Source organism: Pongo pygmaeus, chromosome 3, assembly GCF_028885625.2.
Source record: "Pongo pygmaeus isolate AG05252 chromosome 3, NHGRI_mPonPyg2-v2.0_pri, whole genome shotgun sequence".
Lineage (NCBI taxonomy): Eukaryota > Metazoa > Chordata > Mammalia > Primates > Hominidae > Pongo > Pongo pygmaeus.
Window position 1 is genome coordinate 125,179,229 of NC_072376.2, and position 19,420 is coordinate 125,198,648.

At 38.7% G+C, this 19,420-nt stretch overlaps 1 protein-coding gene across 18 annotated transcripts in view; it reads left to right on the top strand.

The window, feature by feature from the left end:
- ALPK1 (alpha kinase 1) overlaps positions 1-19,420 on the top strand; it is a 218,997-nt gene that overhangs the window by 73,612 nt on the left and 125,965 nt on the right. For 11 of the 18 annotated variants that reach the window (XR_010126093.1, XR_010126094.1, XR_008502301.2 and 8 more), the window contains 2 exons: positions 12,627-12,847; positions 17,337-17,491. Coding sequence is in view for 11 of the 18 variants with exons in the window: in XM_063663983.1 (XP_063520053.1) it covers positions 12,727-12,847; positions 17,337-17,491 (276 nt within the window). In the remaining 7 variants the exon portion in view is untranslated. The remainder of the gene's footprint in view (positions 1-12,626; positions 12,848-17,336; positions 17,492-19,420) is intronic. The other 7 variants (XR_010126095.1, XM_063663988.1, XM_063663989.1 and 4 more) reach the window with 3 other exon arrangements.

Genomic DNA, 19,420 nt, shown 5'->3' on the forward strand with positions numbered 1-19,420 from the left:
AGGTAATAAAAGCCATCTATGACAGACTGACAGTCAACATTATATTGAATGTTGAAAAGTTGAAAGCATTCCCCCTGAGAGCTGGAACAAGACAAAGATGCCCACTTTCACCAGTTCTATTCAACATAGTGCTGGAAGTCCTAGCCAGAGCAGTCAGCCAAGAGAAAGAAATAAAGGGCATCCAAGTTGGTAATGAGGAAGTCAAACTGTCACTGTTTGTTGATGACGTGATTGTATACCTATTATAGAAAACCCTAAAGACTCATCCAAAAAGCTTCTAGAACTGGTAAATAAATTCAGCAGTTTCAGGGTACAAAATTAATGTACACAAATCAGTAGCCCTACTATATACCAATAGTGACCAAGCTGACATTCAAATCAAGAACTCAACCTCTTTTGCAATAGATGCAAAAGAAATACAATACTTAGGAATATACCTAACCAAGGAGGTGAAAGACTTCTGCAAAGAAAACTACAAAACACTGCTGAAAGAAATCACAGACAACACAAACAAATGGAAACATCCTGTGCTCATGGACTGGTAGAATCAGTAGTGTGAAAATGACCATACTGCCAAAAGCAGTCTATAAATTCAATGCAATTCCCATCAAAATACTGTCGTAATTCTTCACAGAACTAGAAAAAACAATCCTAAAATTCATATGGAACCAAAAAAGAGACTGCATAGTCAAAGCAAGACTAAGCAAAAAGAACAAATCTGGAGGCATCACATTACCTGATTTCAAACTATACTATAAGGCCATAGTCACCAAAACAGCATGATACTGGTATAAAAATAGACACATAGACCAATGGAACAGAATAGAGAACCCAGAAATAAAGCCAAATACTTACAGTTAACTGATCTTCGACAAAGTAAACAAAAACATATAGTGGGGAAAGGACACCCTATTCAACAAATGGTGCTGGGATAATTGGCAAGCCACATGTAGAAGAATAAAACTGGATCCTCATCTCTCTATATATATAAAAATCAACGCAAGATGGATTAAAGACTTAAATCTAAGACCTGAAACCATAAAAATTATAGAAGATAACATTGGAAAAATCTTACTAGACATTGGCTCAGGCCTTTAAAGACTTCTTGACCAAGAACCCAAGGAAATCAAATGCAACAAAAACAAAGATAAATAAAGGAGATTAATTAAACTAAAAAGCTTCTGCACAGCAAAAGTAACAATCAGCAGAGTAAACAGACAACCTTGAAAATCCTCTCAATCTATACATCCAACAAAGGACTAATTTCCAGAATCTACAAATAAATCAGCAAGAAAAAAAAAACAAACAATTCCATCAAAAAGTGGGCTAAGGAAATGAATAGACAGTTTTCAAAAAAAGATATACAACATATGAACATATGAAAAAAATGCTTAACATCATTAATGATCAGGAAAATACAAATCTTAGCCATTATGTGATACCACCTTACTCCTGCAAGAATGGACATAATCAAAAAATCAAAAAAATAATAGATGTTGGCATGGATGTTGTGAAAAGGGAATAATTTTACACTGCTGGTGGGAATGTAAACTAGTACAACTATGGAAAATTGTGTGTAGATCCCTTAAAGAACTAAAAGTAGAACTACCATTTGATCCAGCAGTCCCACTCCTGGGTATCTACCCAGAGGAAAAGAAGTCACTATATGAAAAAGATACTTGCACATGCATGTTTATAGCAGCACATTTCACAAATGCAAAAATATGGAAACAGTCCAAATGCCCATCAATCAATGAGTGGGTAAAGAAATTGTGGTATATATACACCATGGACTACTACTCAGCCATAAAAAGAAATGAAATAATGGCACTTGCAGCAACCTGGATGGAATTAAAGACCATTATTCTAAGAGAAGTAACTCAGGAATGGAAAACCAAACATCGTATGTTCTCCCTCATAAGTGGATGCTAAGCTATGAACACACAAAGGCATAAGAATGATACGGTGGACTTCGAGGACTTAGGGGAAAGGGTGGAAGGTGGGTGAGGAATAAAAGACTACACATTGGGTACAGTGTACAGTGCTCAGGTGATGGGGTTCACCTAAATCTCAGAAATCACCACTAAAGAACTTATTCATGTAGCCAAACACCACCTGTTCCCCAAAATGCTATTGAAATAAAATAAATAAGTAAATAAAAAGTAGGTTATGAAACAGTGTATACACTGTTGATCCCAACTGTAATTTGAAAAACATGTGTATGCCTATAAAAAAGAACAGTAGACTATACATCAGAATATTAACTGGTTATTTCTAGTGTTGGGATCAAGGAGAATTTCAGTTTTCCTTTTTATCTGTATTTTTTACTAGTTTCTGTCTTACGCTTAATTATGATAAAAGGTTTTTTTAATGTAAAAAATGAAAATACAAAAAATATCAAAAAATAATACAAATTAAAAATGCAGCATAACAACCATTTACATTAGGTATTATAAGTAATCTAGAGATGATTTAAAATATAGGGGCAAATGTGTAACTACTACACCATTTTATATAAGAGACTTGAACATTCTTTGAAAGTGGTATCTGAGGAGGGTCCCAGAACCATTCTCCCATGGATACAGAAAGATGACTATATTTCTGTCTCCTGTTCAAAAAATTTGCAATCACAATTATCTCTCCAAATGGTTCTACTGCTGCTCCCCCTTCTTCCCATCTAAGACTCTGATTAGACATATGTTAGACCTTTTCTACAAATTATTTCCTGTTTTTTAGCCTGTCTTCATATATTCTATTTCTCTGCCTTTTTTCTGTTGAATTCTAAGTGATATATTCTGATTTATTATCCAGCTCAAAAATTCTATCTTCAGCTAGAGCTAATTATTTTTGTTTCTTTTGGAGACGGAGTCTCGCTCTGTTGCCCAGGCTGGAGTGCAGTGGCATGATGTTGGCTCATTCCAACCTCTGGCTCCCAGGTTTAAGTGATTCTCCTGCCTCAGCCTCGTGAGTAGCTGGCCACCTATAAGTCATTGCACCACCACGCGCACCACCACGTCTGGCTAATTTTTGTATTTTTAGTAGAGACAGGGTCTTGCCATGTTGGCCAGGCTGCTCTCGAACTCCTGACCTCAAGTGATCCACCCACCTCCGCCTCCCAAAGTACTGGGATTACAGGCATGAGCCACTGATCCCCACCTAGAGTGAATATTTTTATCGAATCTATGCATTCATTGAATTTTTAATTTTTATATCTTTATTTCTAGAAATTCTTATTCTTAGTCAATCTGCTTATGCCTTCTCTGTAGCTTGTGCTGTTTATTAATATTTTCAACACATTAATTCAGTTCCTTAAATATATTAAACATATATTTTATAGTCTATATCTGTTAACTCCATTATCTAAAGTCTTTGTGGGTCTGATTTTAGTATCTGCTGTTTCTGCTTTCATTCATGATTTCTTTTTGCCTTATGTATTTTGTGAGATTTGATCAGGAGCTCATGCGTCTTAGTATTTTATGGGTGGGAATTCTTTGAAGCTTGGATTGAGGTTAATTTTTTTAAGAAAGGATTATATTTAGTCACACCAGTTGACTGGGAACACTACTAACCTAATCATTTTGAATAATTTATTTTAAATTAATCATTAGCTAGAGGTTTTATGGACTTTGTGGCTTCACATTCTCAAGGGAAAAATTTTTGTTCCCCTCCATCAAGCAGCATGTTTTGCCACAGACAATTTTCCTGGGAGGTGAGGGGAGAGGATGAGGATTTATTTTTTAGCTCACTCTCACACTGAAGGTGCGACCTTTTAGGATCTCAGTTTTATGCATGGGGTGTGCAGTCTCCATTTAAATTCCTACCTCAGTTAAGGCCTTTGGTTTCACTTTCTCCCCTCTCACCTTACAAGACAGTGAAACCAGTTTTAAGTTCACAGTTTGGCAAATACAATCAAGGCAATGGCTAGCTTCTGTATTGCAGTTAACTTTTTAGGTTCCAGCTTTTACTCGTTTTTTGTTTTCTGAGTACTGCTTCCTCTCTTGCCATTTTATTGACATATTTTAGAGATTTAAAATGTTTTTGCAGCATTTTTTATTGTTTTCAGTGGGAGTGTTAGGTAGTCTTCCTCAATGCTAGAAGTAGAAGTCTACTTTTTTATGTTTTTGGTGACTTAGAAGTTGCCTTCTTCTCCCTTTTAATGCAGTTTTAAAATGCTGACAAATGCCTGTTACCCAATAATATCTTTCTGAGCCCCACACTTGCTTTACTCTCTAGTCAGCTTCCTCTTTCTCCATTTGTTTCCCCACTTCTACTGCCAATCAGTGCAAGAGGCAATATCGTGATAGTTTATGTCTATGGGTGCTCAGAGAAGAGTGAAATGGTGGGAACAGCTGGATTGTCATTGCTTGGTGCCTGATTAGAGAAATGTATTCTTGTTGTACATTAGAGACAAGAATACCTTTTCTCATAGAAACAATATGAGAAATGAGTGTAGATTAAAAAGACGTTTTAGATTAGCTGGGCGTGGTGGTGCATGCCTGTAATCCCAGCTACTCAGAGGCTGAGGCACAAGAATCGCTTGAACCCAGGAGGTAGAGGGTTGCAGTGAGCCGAGATTGCACCACTGCACTCCAGCCTGGGTGACAGAGTGAGACTCATCTCAAAAAGAAAAAGAAAAGAAAATTTGTTTTAGAATAATTATTCATGTACATATGAATTAAATAGTCTCTGTGGGCTTGCTTATGAATCTAACCAAGGATTAATTGAATTCCAACATAGATAATTTAAATTGAGCTTGCAGAGTACAATTGTGTATTATATGCCCTTTATATTTATCTAGTTTACCTTTTAGTATATTTGCATCTTATCCTTCTAATTATATTGTAAATTCCTTGACAGTAAAGATCATCGTTCATATTTCTTTACCCTTCTCCACATCTTCTAGCTTGGGGATTCTAACTAGTTGGCTAGTGGGTTATAATAGCAGTGGCAACCAGTAGACAATGGAATAGCTTTGGAGTCATTTTATTTTCCTTGACATATTCCCTAATAGGGGTACTAATTGTCCAGTGGAAAAGACTCAAACACAGATGCTAAAAGAAACGGAGCTTTGAATAATCCACTGGTTTGGTTACTTTTTATAATAGCTGATTTGTCAATTATCCCATAACTAAGCCACTCAACTAAATTCTAAGTTACCAATAGAACTGAAGAATTTATATATCAAAATCACGTACAGCATGTATAAACACATGACCACTTAGCTGTGAGTGTGCACATGTGCCTTAAAGTGTATCACTCTAACTTTTTTGGGTATTTATTCCAGAATTATCTGTTTGTATGGTCTGATTGCTTTTCCTGGACCCTTTCAAATAGATTTGATTTTTAAGAAAAAAAAATACAGGGGAGGGATGTTAAAAGAGAAAAAGTAATTCATTGATTACCAAACATACTGGGGAACTCCCATTATTTAAAAGTAAAAACAATATACAGCTCACAGAATGCCACAGTTCAGGGGAGGAAAAACCGATATGTGTTGAGATTGAAAATGATTCCTTTATAAATGAAGCTGACCAAAATTTCCAGCCAGACTGTTGCCTGAAGGAAAGTTCCTGGGCTCCAGCCTCTGTTATGCCTAACAATGAACCATACAATTCTGGACAGATGGTTGGATTCCAAAGCGTTTCTCATGTTACAGTATTTTCTTCCTATTGTCTCCTCTGAATTCTACAGAGAAAAGGGAAAATGCTGTGACTTTCAAAAAGTATGAAGAATGTCTTCAGTACATTTCTGGGGAACTGCAAATACTAAACATGAATTACCTTGGAAATCTCTTCTTCTTTTTAGAAATGTTGTCTTGGCTAAAATATGATTTCTTATTGTGGATGATATGATTTATCTAACTTACTTTTATATGTAGAAATACAGAATAGATGCATTTATGTCTTTTCCTGGAAGATCTCTTCTACGCTTCTTGTCTCAAAACATGGTAACGTTGTCCATTCAGTTTTGAGCTATGGTGAAGGAGAAACTGATACTCATTCTTAATAACATTCGTATCCATCCAATGCCAATATTGCATTTATTTCCCAGACAGCTCTCAATTCTGTCCAGTTTTCTACATCTCTAACACTATCTCTCTGGTTGAAAGTCCTGATACTTTCCATGTGAATTTTTGCAATAATACCTAACTGATCTTCCCGCAGTTACCTCCCGGCAAACCCCCACCCTAACGTATGCACTACAGCTAAAACAGAGTGATTTTTTCCAAATGCACATCTGGCCCTGGTCCTCCTGCTACCAGTAGTTTCCTAGCACTCTTAGGGTGAAGACACAATTTTTTACCAGGCACACATAGGCCTGCACAGCCCGTATTTACCTCTCCAGTCCCACCTCATATCAACTTTCTCCTTTTAACGCTAGTTCAGCCAACCTCTCCGTCTTTCATTTCCTCTCTAGTTCCTTCTACATAAGAGCCATTCCCCACCATTTTAACTTCATTAAGCACTATCACTCTTTCAAAGCTTAATTCAGGCATCACATTCTCAAAGAAGCCTCCCTTGATCTGCCCTAGCTTTACTCAAGTGATTAGGTCAAGTCCTGTTGTTTGCCTTCATACAACTGCATGCCCTATCTCTCTTTCACATCACTTAGACAAAAGGAAGAGATTTATGATCTTGTGCATCAGGAATTGGTGTTGCAAGTGAGGAAACCAAAGCAAATAAGTATATTTAGTAATCGACTTCTAAAATTCAAGTCAATATTTCTAACCACACAAAAATATACATACATAAAAACGATATGCAAGGGTTCTCAAAAGAGCTAGGGAATTTCTTAATAAACAAATATCAAATATTAGTTGGCAATAAACAACATGGTCTATTTAGACTGCTGCTGAGTATGTAATTTAAGAGCTAGAAGCATCTTAACAATTGTTCCAACCAATTCCTTCAAAAATACAGATGAGAAAAGTCAATCTCAAAAGTGAATCTCAGAAGTCTTACAAATAGTTAATGATAAAGTGGAATTAATCAACAAATATCTGTTGAACACTCTTGTGTGCATTAGTTTCCTATTTCTGGGTCCTCTTTTCATTACTATATGCTGTTTCTACTTAAGTCATTTACAGAAACAGAGTAATTAAAATTTACTTCAATTTGTCAATATAAAGAAAACTACTTTCTTCCTTTTTTTTTTTTTCTTTTGAGACGGGGTCTTGCTCTGTTGCCCAGGCTGGAGTGCAGTGGCGCGATCTTGGCTCACTGCAAGCTCCACCTCCCAGGTTCATGCCATTCTCCTGCCTCAGCCTCCCAAGTAGCTGTGACTACAGGTGCCAGCCACCACACCCGGCTAATTTTTTATATTTTTAGTAAAGACCAGGTTTCTCCATAGCCAGGATGGTCTCCATCTCCTGACTTCGTGATCCACCTGCATTGGCCTCCCAAAGTGCTAGGATTACAGGCGTGAGCCACAATGCCTGGCCTACTTTCTTTTTTAATTTTATTTTAATTGACAGATTAAATTATATATATTTATGGTCATACATTATAGAATGGTTAAATCAAACTAATTAACATTATCTCACATACCATTATTTGTGGTGAGAACACTTAAAATCTACTCTCTTAGCAATTTGCAGGTATATAATACGTTGTTTTTAACTATCATCACCATGACATCCCATAGATCTCTTGAACTTTTTCCTCCTGTCTAACTGAAATTTTGTATCCTTTGACCAACATCTCCCTAATTCCCCCATCCTGCAGTCTCTGGTAACCACCACCCTACTCTCTGCTTCTATGAGTTCAACAAAAGACTACTTTCTACCTTAAGGGAATGATACAGCGCTAAGAAAACATAAGCCTTTAGACAAAAGGATGATGTGGTACTAAAATTATAATGTAGTTTTATTTCTTTGTGCATGAGCTCTTCCTATTTCTTTGTTACACCTCTCTTTCTAGATGAAGTTCTACAAAAGAATGCTAGGAAAGAGAACCCCCTTCTTGCTTTAATTTTGGACTTGAAGAAAAATGAGTCTCCAACTTACCTGCAGCTCACGCCAAGCAAAGTTTCTTCTTAACCTTCTAAACCACCAAATGTATATTTTAATCTCAATGCTAACCTCCCATTTTAGCCAATATCTCCCTCTCTCAAGGAATGATGGGAATGAGATATCATTGCTTCATTGCTTCAGGGCCTCTTGTTCACTGTAGCTCAGTAATTAGCTCTTTTATCAGCTCACTGCGGTACTCAGAAGGAATAAACATATGCTCCTGTACTCTTTGCAGTAGCAGTATGAGGATAAAATTCTGAGCAGCCTTTACTGCTTAGTTCTTTTCCTAGATAGGCAGGCTAATAGCCAGCTTGTGGCATAAAACATTGTGACTTATAGACATTTGAGTTAAAAGGGACATTGGAAACCTTTTAGTTCAACACCCAATCCATACAGAAATACTTTTTTGAAGTATCCCAAACAGAAAAGAGATTAAATTTGTACAAGTGTACCTCAGAGATATTGTGGATTCAGTTCCAACCCTCTGCACAGAAGCAAGTATCACAATAAAGTGAGTCACACAAAGCCAGGTGCAGTGGTGCGTACCTGTAATCCTACTTGGGAGGCTGAGGTGGGAGTATCACTTGAGCCTAGGAGTTTGAGTGTGGTTTGGACAACATAGTGAGACCCATCTCTTAAAAAAAATTAAAATAAAAAAAAGGTGAGTTACATGAATGTTTTTGTTTCCCAGTGCATAATATTAATGAAAGTTATGTTTACACTATGCTATAGTCTAGTAAGTGTACAATCATATTATGTCTAAAAAAGTACCCACCTTAATTAAGAAATACTTTATTGCTAAAAAATGCTAATGATTATCTGAGCCTTCAGCAAGTCCTAATCTTTCTGCTGGTAGAGGGTCTTGCCTCAATGTTGATGGCTGCTGACTGATCAGAGTGATCGTTGCTGAAGGCTGGAGTGGCTAAGGCAATTTCTTAAATTAAGACAACAATGAAGTTTGCTACATGGATTGAGTCATCCTTTTCCTAAAGATTTTTCTGTAGCATGTGATGCTGTCTGATAGCATTCACCCATGGTAGAACTTCTTTCAAAATTGCAGTCGGTCCTCTTAAATCCTGCTGCTGCTTTACCAACTAAGTTTACATAATATACTACATGGTTTGTTGCCATTTCAACAATGTTCACAGCATCTTTACCAGGAGTAGATTTCATCTCAAGAAACCACCTTCCTCGCCCATCTATAAGGAGCAACGTCCCATTCATTCAAGTTTTATCATGAGATTGCAGCAATTCAGTCATATCTTAGGCTTTTCTAATTCTAGTTCTCTTGCTATTTCCACCACATCTGCAGCTACTTCCACCACTGAAGTCTTGAACACTCCACAGTTATCTATGAGGATTGGACTCAGTTTCTCCTGAGTTCCTGTTAATGTGGATATTTTGCCCCTCTCCCATGAATCACGAATGTTCTTAGTGGTGTCTAGAATGGTGAATCCTTTTCAGAAGGTCCATTAGAAGAATTTGCTTTGCCCAGATCCATCAAAGAAATTACTATAAAAGATATAAGCTGTAATCACTATAAGCTATAGCCTTATGAAATGAATTTCTTCGAAGACTTAAAAGTTGAAATTATTTCTTGACCCATGTGCTGTAGAATGAATGTTATATCAGCAGGCATAGGAACAACATTAATCTTGTACATCTCAATCAGAGCTCTTGAGTGACCAGGTACACTGTCAATGAGCAGTAACATTTTGAAGGAAATCTTTTTTTCTGGGAGGTAGGTCTCTACAGGGAACTTAAAATATTCAGTAAACCATGTTGTGAACAGATATCCTGTTATCAGGCTTAGTTGTTCCACTTATAGAGCACAGGCAGAGTAGATTTAGTATAATTCTTAAGGGTCTTAGGGTTTTCAGAACAGTAAATGAATACTGGCTTCAACGTAAAGCCACCAGCTGCATTAACCTCTAACAAGAGAGTCACCCTGTCCTTGGAGCTTTGAAGCCAGGCATTGACTCCTCCCCTCTAGATATGAAAGTCCTAGATGGTATCTTCTTCCACTACAAGGCTGTTTTGTCACCACTGAAAATCTGTTGTTTAGTGTAGCCACCTTCGTCAGTGATCTTTTTCTTTCTTTTTTTTTTTTTTTGAGACAGAGCCTTTCTCTGTCACCCAGCTGGAGTGTGGTGGTGCAGTCACAGCTCACTCCAGCCTCAATCTCCTGGGCTCAAGCAATCCTCCTACCTCAGCCTCCTGAGTAACTAGGACCACAGGTGTGCACCACCACACCCAGCTAATTTTTTTATTTTTTGTAGAGATGGGGTCTCCCTCTGTTGCCCAGGCTGGGCATCAATTATCTTAACTAGCTTTTCTATATAATTTGCTGCAGCTTCTACATCAGCACTTGCTGCTTCATCTTGCACTTTTATGTTATGGAGATGGCTTCTTTCCTTAAAACTCTTGAACTAACCTCTTCCAGCTTCCAACTTTTCTTCTGCAGCTTCCTCACCTCTCTCAGTCTTCATAGAGTTGAAGACAGATGGGGCCTTACTCTAGATGAGGGTTTGGCTTAAGGGAGTGTTGTGGCTGGTTTAATTCTCTATCCATTAAAATTTTCTCCATATCAGCAATAAGGCTGTTTCACTTTCTTACCACCTGTGTGTTCTCTGGAGTAGCACTTTTCCTTTTCTTCAAGAAATTTTTTTTTTTTTTTTTGCATTTCACATCTTGGATGTTTGTCACAAGAGGCCTATCTTTTGGCCTATCTTGACTTTCAACATGCCTTTCTGTCTCAGCTTAACATTACTAGCTGTTGACTTAAAGTGTTAGATGTGTGACTCTTCCTTTCACTTGAACACATAGAGGCTGCTGTAGGGTTATTAAGTGACCGAATTTTAATATATTTTTTGTGTCTCAGGGAATAGGGAGGCCTGAGGAGAGGAAAATATATGAAGAAATGAGTGGTCAGTGGAGCAGTCAGAAGACACACAATATTTATGGATTAACTTTGCTGGCTCCCAGACAGTTTGTGGTGCCCCAAAATAATTACAATAATAACATCAAAGATCACTGATCTCAGATCACCATAACAGATATAATAATAATGAAAAAGTTTGAAACATTCCAAGAATTACCAAAAAGTGGCACAGAGACACCAATGGTTAGACTTGCTCTTAGTGACTAATTCCTCAGTATCTCACTTAAGTGAATGCCCTTTCAAGTAACACAAATTTTGTATTTGAGCACTCTGCTTGTGTTCTTCATCAACAAATACATTAGTATTTTAAATGAAACAAGCCTGTAATAACCTCAAGCTTTGCTTTGGCAGTTCTAGCTCTGTAATGTATGTGTGTAATGTGTGTGTGTGTGTGTAAAAACACAAAGTATATGGAGATATGAAGTATACCTGCCAAGTTAGTATGAAAAACACAAAATTTAGATTACACAGTTAGCTCAGCTTTCATTTTCTGCTCCTGTTAAGTCACAGAGTAGAAAATGAGAGAGAGAAAAAGGCTTTCTTGCTATTTCAAATTCAAAACCAACTTCTTAAAGTTAGTTAAGAAACCATTGGCTAGTAGAGCACATTTAATCCCAACACCAACACAATAATTCACTGCTTTAATATTTTCAATGGTTTCTTCATTGCATGCATAAGCTCAGAGACAGAATAACTAGAGCCATCCATATATCTGTTACTTTCTTCCCTTTCAGATTCTCTTGCTTTTGGTAATAAAATTCTACATGCCCTCCAGGAGTGTCTAAACCTGACAGCTGCTCCACTGTCTATTCTGACAATGTCTAAGAGAGAATAACTTCCTGTCTTTCATTTACAATATAATACTTTAACAAAAGAAAGATAGACAAAAAGATTTGTTAATTGAATAATGCTTTTCTATGTATTTGTCAGGCATTTTTTGTGTGTGCTGTTAGTAAGTTATTTCATTCTTGAAATTACCTTGACGGCAGTAGCTCATTAATCACACTAATATTTGCGTTAAGAAATCTCTCAATTGTATATATGTTACATGACAATATAAGTAGATCCATATGACAGATCCATCCATTTGATGGATTTGGGAAATTGGGTTTTCTAGGATATCAGTTCTCTATTTGACTTGGTAATGTTCCTGGCAGTGAAGAGCTTTAAATTTGGCATTTGTCATTGCCTATCTTGGTCCAAATTATATCATGCTAAATATTATGAAGAATACTGCACAGGGGAAATCAGCAGTGGGTTATTACCGTGTACTAGTGTCTGATATTAGAACTGTTAGCCAGATGCTTCCTGTGGACTTCTAGAGAGCAGAGAGTGTGGTGCCACTGAGCTCCAGAGGCACTGATGTGAAGTATGCAGAAGATAAATAAATCATGCAGTACATTCATTTCATTTGTCCCATGTGATTCCACTGACGTCACTGTGGATAGATAACTGGGGTCTGTACCAGGCCCCTCTTGCTTCTGCACTCTGAGGCCTTCGGAGGTGCTGCCCATCTAGCCAGGCCCTGCAGTAATTTCACACACTCCTCTAATAAAGTCCTCGGGGGCTGTCATGTACTTTCCTCTGTTTGCCCTATTATCTCTCCCTGCTTGAGTCTCACAGATAATTGATGATGCTTCAGTTAATCATCTTTCCCTCTCTTTTGTTCACCAGGTACTTCGGACTTCAAGGGGCTCCTTTATTGAGAATCAATGTCTTCTCCTAGGTAATTGATCACCCTAGACCCAGGGACACCCAATTCATCGTAATCATCATGAATAACCAAAAAGTGGTAGCTGTGCTACTGCAAGAGTGCAAGCAAGTGCTGGACCAGCTCTTGTTGGAAGCGCCAGATGTGTCGGAAGAGGACAAGAGCGAGGACCAGCGCTGCAGAGGTGAGGTTCTGATGGGAGGCAGCAGGGGTGAGCCAGCAGGTTCACTCTCCTGTCCCCTGCCTGAACGACACGTTCCCATCTCTGCCCTATTTTTCTTCTCTTGGCAGATGACCACTGAGAGATGAGTGGATTTCTAGGGCATGAATGGGACATGGGCTGCGGGCGGACGGGCAGGGGAGGAAGCCCACTTTGTTGCACTGAATTGCTGTCAGTTCTAATTTTAGGCTTCAGTAAACATGAGGCTACAAGAAACAGTTTAGTTCAAGAAGAACAAAGGATCCAAGTTGGCTGGTGCACGTAAATTTCAATTATTAAAAAATTGAAGCAATTTCTGAATGGTGGCACATACTTTTTTTCAAACTAGGATTTTTTGCCTCATCAGTTTCCATAGACTTCTAGGGTTTCCATAAATACGTCATCTCACCAGTCCAATCTCACTTTTTTGATCACCAATACATTCTTCCTGCTATATTCTCACACCATTTGTAAAATAAATTCTCTCATCTCGACAAATACTGATTGCATCATTATCAGGTTTTAAGATTTTGGCTTTTTGCTCATTTTATTCTTTGTGCCATTCAGAGTATCAGATAAGTCATTGTTTGGGAAGTTTCCATCACAAAGTCTAGAAAGTTAAAGCAATTCTTATTTCTTCTTTAACCAATTTTTGAGAGGCAACCTTCTGTGTGTTTTTTTTTAGATTTCTTTTTAGTATTTGAATAAATTTTCCTCCACTTCCATAAGTACTGTCCTTTTTACATGCTTTTAATATTTTTCTCAGTATTTTTAGCACTTTGCTATTCCTCACAGAAACAAGATTCCCAAATAAAATGCACACTCCTCATTTTTTGCTGTTGTTCATTATGTAATGGGAAAAAGTTCTGGGAGAGTCTTTTCTCCTGAGTTCTTGTACATAGGCACATACATTTTTACAAGGGCACTATGGAAGTCTTAATTATTTGTAATCTGTCATTTGTCCTCCTTTCAAGATAAAAATCCCCTACGTCCAGTCATTTCACAGCCTCAGTTTCTGTGATACACCAATGTGTGACTTTGCTTCCTGGCTCCATGTGCCTGTCAGCCTGAGATCACTCTCACAGATGTCAGCCTTTGTCAGGGAATGGCAGGTACTTGGCACCTATGGAATATGCTCTATGGCTGGCCCTAGTTCTCCCCAGGGGCGGTGTGTTGTGTTCTGTTGTTTCCACTGAAGTTTTTCTCTCCCTTTTACTACACCACACCTTTTGTCTCCTCAGCCAAATTCCTTTAAGCTTTGTGTTCTCCCTGGTGAAGACTCTGAGCTCCCAATTGAGTAGCATTTTCTTTTCTTTTTCTTCCCGAGTGCCACAGAATAGAAGAAGTAATCAGTTTAGTTCCAGATAAGGCAAATCACGGCTGTAAAATCACTAAATTAGACATGGCTCTTCAGGTAAGCTGCTTGGGGAAGTAAGTGATCAGAGAGGCAGAGGAGGTTACTGCTGGGTCTGGGGCTGACTGCCCGGCATTGGCTGAATCCAATAAACGGACGGGGAAGGACGCCGCCTAAGCGGAGCCATTGGCAGCCGTAGCATCAGCCCCAGCCCAAGGGCGGCGCTGCGCGTCCCACCCGAGCCCACCGTGCGGCTGGAGTGCAGCCTGCACCGGATCCCTTCCCTCGGCAGGTGGCTGCGGAGCGGCTCGAGCAGGCGGGTCGTGCCGCCACCGATGTCGTCACCGCATGTGCTCCCAGAGAAAGGCATTAGTACAGGGTCACTTATGGCAGCGGGGCGAGCCAGCAGGCCCTGCAACACAAACACTGAGGTTTTTCTTCTTCTCCTTCCTCCTCTCGACGCCATGATTTTCCCTCAGAAACTGTCCTTGTCAGCATGGGTGACTACCCCAGCAACTTCCCCAGAGATGGAGAAGGAACTGAAATCCAGAGATACATTTTAAAAACATAGTTTAGAGGCATATTTTATTTCAGGGTGCCCCACAGGACATTCTGACGTGAGGTGTGGGGAAAGGGTGATGTGAAGAAGGCAAAAATGAGTTAGTTGTAAAGAACAGACTTTTCCATTACCATGAAGAAATTTGAAAATATGAACACTATTCAGTCCAAAGTGTGATAAAATTATATGAACCCAGAAATCACATTTCCTTTGTCATGTGACTGCTCATACTGACTCAGTGTTCAAATAATTTAAATAATTTATTAGCTAAACTGGGACACTTCTGAGAGTGAAAAGGAGCACTGTTAATAAGGACCCTAGGACCACACAGGACGGTCCTAAGCAAACAGGACTAAGGGGTCATCCTGTCTGTGACTGTTTAGAAATGCTCTTGAAGAAATGTTCTCTACAACTATATTGAAAACAGTTTCAGAAGTTGAAATTATGTCAGTGGCTGTAAGAGGGTCAGGTTTTCCAGCAGAATGTGGCCACCGAAGTCCCTAATCCTGTGGGTCTGCTTTCAAGGGGGAGCACCATCAGTCACACAGTAGATGCTCAGTAGTCCTGGACTGCTCAGTGGAGATGGGGGTGATAATTTCAGTGTGATACCTGTAAGCCATCCTTGGTAATCAGTGTGAATCATTCATTGGCATAGCCCATGTGATATCCCCTCAATGCCAAACAGTCCTTCCCCACCAGAAAACTTCCTTACATTTGCCCAGTTCGTAAATGGTTCTAAATGGCTCATAAAAAGGGATCACAGACCAAGTTAGATTTTCTCTCTCCTTTTTTCTTTTGTTCTTTCTGTCATATCTCTTTTGCTGTATTTAATATGTTTCACATAGATACTAGATGAACCATGTCTTTTTTATAGATGATATAAAAATATTTTCAAAGGGCCAGCTAGAAGATGAACCTTGTCTTTTAATCATACTGGTCTTTCACCCATCATGGTGTGACTTATAAAAATGATGAGACATGATGCTTGTCTTCAGGGAGATAGCAGTCCAGTGAGAGACAGAAATAGTTACAGAGCAGTGGGATGATGGCTGAAAAGAGCCTGCTTCCTTGGGTTTGGAAGTGCTCAGAGCAGGTGCTCAATTCCACTGTGAGGTCACGGTGGATTGAGGAGAAGTGGCAATGTTTGCATTGAGTGCTGAAGCCAGTGGGCCTGAATTTGGTCACAAGGCACTGGGGGAAGGCAATCCAAACAGCCAGAACAGGATTTGCCAAACCATTGAAGATTTTTATTCAGGGCAATGGACTGGTCCATCTTGTTTTTAGAAAAATGAGGCTTGACAATGTGCAAGAGGGACTGGATGGAGCAAGATTCAGACAATAATTCAGGCAAGAATTACTGCCAAGGAAGAGGAGGAAATGGATTTTAGGAGCCACAGGATTTGACAACCAATTAGGTTTGGGGAAGAAGAGAGAACACAAAGTCTAGACTGATTCCTGGGTTTCAGATTCAGGGAACTTAGTAAATGGTGGTGCCAGTCATTAAAGTAGAGATTTATAAGGGAAAACAGATTTAGAAAAAAGTGATGAGTTCAGTTTTGGATGTTGAGCATGAGAGGCTTGCAAGACAAGTACCTAGAGATTTATAGCTGGCAGTCATATATACAGGTCCTTTATTTATATGGCACTCATATATACAGGTCCATATATACATAATCATTTATTCAGAACCCTGGCATCACATGTGTACTTCAGAATTCAGAATTTTTCTAGTGTTAGGAGGGTCTTCTGGTGCATGTACTGTATATTACATTCATACTTCAGTAGCAGGTGGAGTGCAGTCAAACACAAAAAATTTTGCAGCAAAACTTTTGGGCAATCTCACTGAGTCCTTAACCAGGACTATAAATAGCCTCTAGTTAATTCAGGTCTGTTTCAGGTGCCAAACTTAAGAAAAATTTCCATTTGCTAAAGCTGCTTGGGTTTCCAAAGTTTGTATAGGAGATTATGGACCACTATAAGTAGATTTGGTGCCCATTAAGAGATTTAATATATCTACTAATGTGAAACAGGGCCATATCACAATTAATTTACACCATTTCAAATCTGATTTGTGTTTTTCGTAGTTATTGTCTGTATTCAAATGTAGTCCATATTGAAGGGATGAGAAAGTGAAGTCTTAGAGAAGCAGAAAGAGGTTGTACAAATTAACGCTGCATCACCCACCTGCCACAAGCCCAAAATGCCATTCCATTTCAGTCCCTTTCTCATTTTACAGGGAAAATAATATTTCCTTCATTCCTTTCTCTGATTCTTCATGCAGAGATAGTCACTAAAGTGCTTTACTTCCTGCTAAAAACCTTTCTTAATGCCTGACTACCCCAATTTACCTGTAGGGCAAAGTCGGCCAGGGCCACCCCTGACAGATAGCTCCTCACTGTTATTCTTTGAGTCAGAACCAACAGCTTAGACCAGCCAGCAAGAGGCAGGGAAAAGGTTTTTCCCTTTTTTTTTTTGCCACTGAGGTGCTTCATCATAACATTGGTAGCTCAACGGCCTTTTCTTTAACTGCAATTTCCTTACCTGAACTCTGACCTTTTCAGCTTTACTCCCCAGCGAGTTAAGGACCCTGATCCAGGAGGCAAAGGAAATGAAGTGGCCCTTCGTGCCTGAAAAGTGGCAGTACAAACAAGCCGTGGGCCCAGAGGACAAAACAAACCTGAAGGATGTGATTGGCGCCGGGTTACAGCAGTTACTGGTAGGAAGAGCCATACCACCTGTTCCTCTGATATCCCCAAGTAAGGCATTTAGACTCTAAGTGGTCTAATAGATTAAATTTCTTTGACGCACAAGACAGCCCCCTACCCTTATGCTCAGCTCTGCCAGATTGACTAATGTGGGGGAAATAGCTGTTTGAAAAACATTGCTTGCCCATAACATCTTGTGTTGTAAAGCCAAATCCAGTAAAAGTGAAGAGTGGTCAGTGGGTCTAACATGAACCCTGTCATCTTGAAATATTTACATATCCTTTGTGGGCCAAAGAAGCAGATTTGATTTCACCATTCCTCACAGCATTTTAATTTTGAAATGCTACTTTCTAAAAGTTAGGTAGCTTAAAAAAATAAATGCACCCTTGTTTCATCAGTGTGACTTGCTGTCTAAGCTATTGAAGTCTGGTATATTCCTTCCCTGAGCCCCACCTAGGGTCCTGTTGACTTTCTTATATCCTCAAGATTAAGGCTGTTCAGGAAGCATCAAGTCAAAGTCATTGACACACTTATTTCTCAACTCATTTATTGGAAATTAATTGAACTGGTACCTCTATGCCAGATAGAAGAGAGCCTGAGGAGTAGCACAGGAACTCAGATTGCAGCTCAGGATTCAGGCTTTGGTTCTGGGGGTGACATAGGGAGAACCATTTTCCTGTTTGATAGCATTGCTTTTTACCCACATTCTCTCAGATGATTGTCAAGGAAGAAAGCTTGCTAGTTTATATATATATCTTTTCTCAAATAAAAAATATATTTGTCAGGCATTAAAACATGACAATATCCTAAAATTTTTACTTTATTGGTTTACGTAAGATTGTATTTTTGAGTCATCCCAAAATAAATATATAGACATTGTCTTTGCCCATTCAAGCAAAAATCTAAGAAAGACCACCTGATCTATAGACACACAAGAACATCTTTAGAGACTTAATAGAAACAGTAAAACCCCAATTCTCTCATCCTCCTAAAAAACAAACAAAACAGGTTAAGCAGACTGGGGATTGCAAGCAAAGGAAAGTGAATACTTAAGGAGAACACAATGGTGAGCCAGGGTTTTAAATAAATATGGTCAGTATTGGTGGAAAAGTAGAATAAAGTAATAACTATAACTTAACTATCACTATAGAGTTTACAAAGTGCTTGTAACACTTTACAGAGTGATTCGGATGCTCTTTGACTTACAAAGGAGTTGCCCCCAGTAAATCCATCATAAGTTGGAAATATAATAAGTCAAAAATATTATACATTAAAAATGCATTTACTATACCTAACCTACTAAACATCATAGCTTAGCTTAGCCTACCTTAAGCAAGCTGAGAACCCTTACATTAGTATACAGTTGGGCAAAATCATCTAATATAATGCCTATTTTGTAATAAGGTATTGAATATTTTGTGTAATTTAGTGAATACTGTGCTGCAAGCGAAAAACAGAATGATTGTATTCTACTAAATGTATATTGCTTTCACACCATCGTAAAGTAAAAAAATCCTAAGTTGAACCATTGTAAGTTGGGGTTCTCCTGTATTACCATTATCATCCCTCTTTTACGAACAAGGAAATTAAGGTGCAGAGAGATTAATTTGCCCAGGGGAACAGACCAGTAAGTGGTGAAATTGTGACTTACAACCTTCTCCTTCATCCAACTCCAGTTCTCCATCAGGAAGCACCAAGTGAAGTGCTTGAAAAAACAGGTAGAAGCCATGAGGTTTACTTAGTGTATCTAAAGTAGGCTGCAGGCTGTCCAGTAACACTTTTTGTATTGATGATGGAAATGTTCTACAGCTGTGCTGTTCAATATGGTAGCCACTAGCTACAGATGGCTCTCAAGCACTTGAAATGTGGTGAATGGAACCGAAGAACTGAATTTCTATTTTAGCTATTTTTTATTCATTTCTATGTAAATAGTCACATGT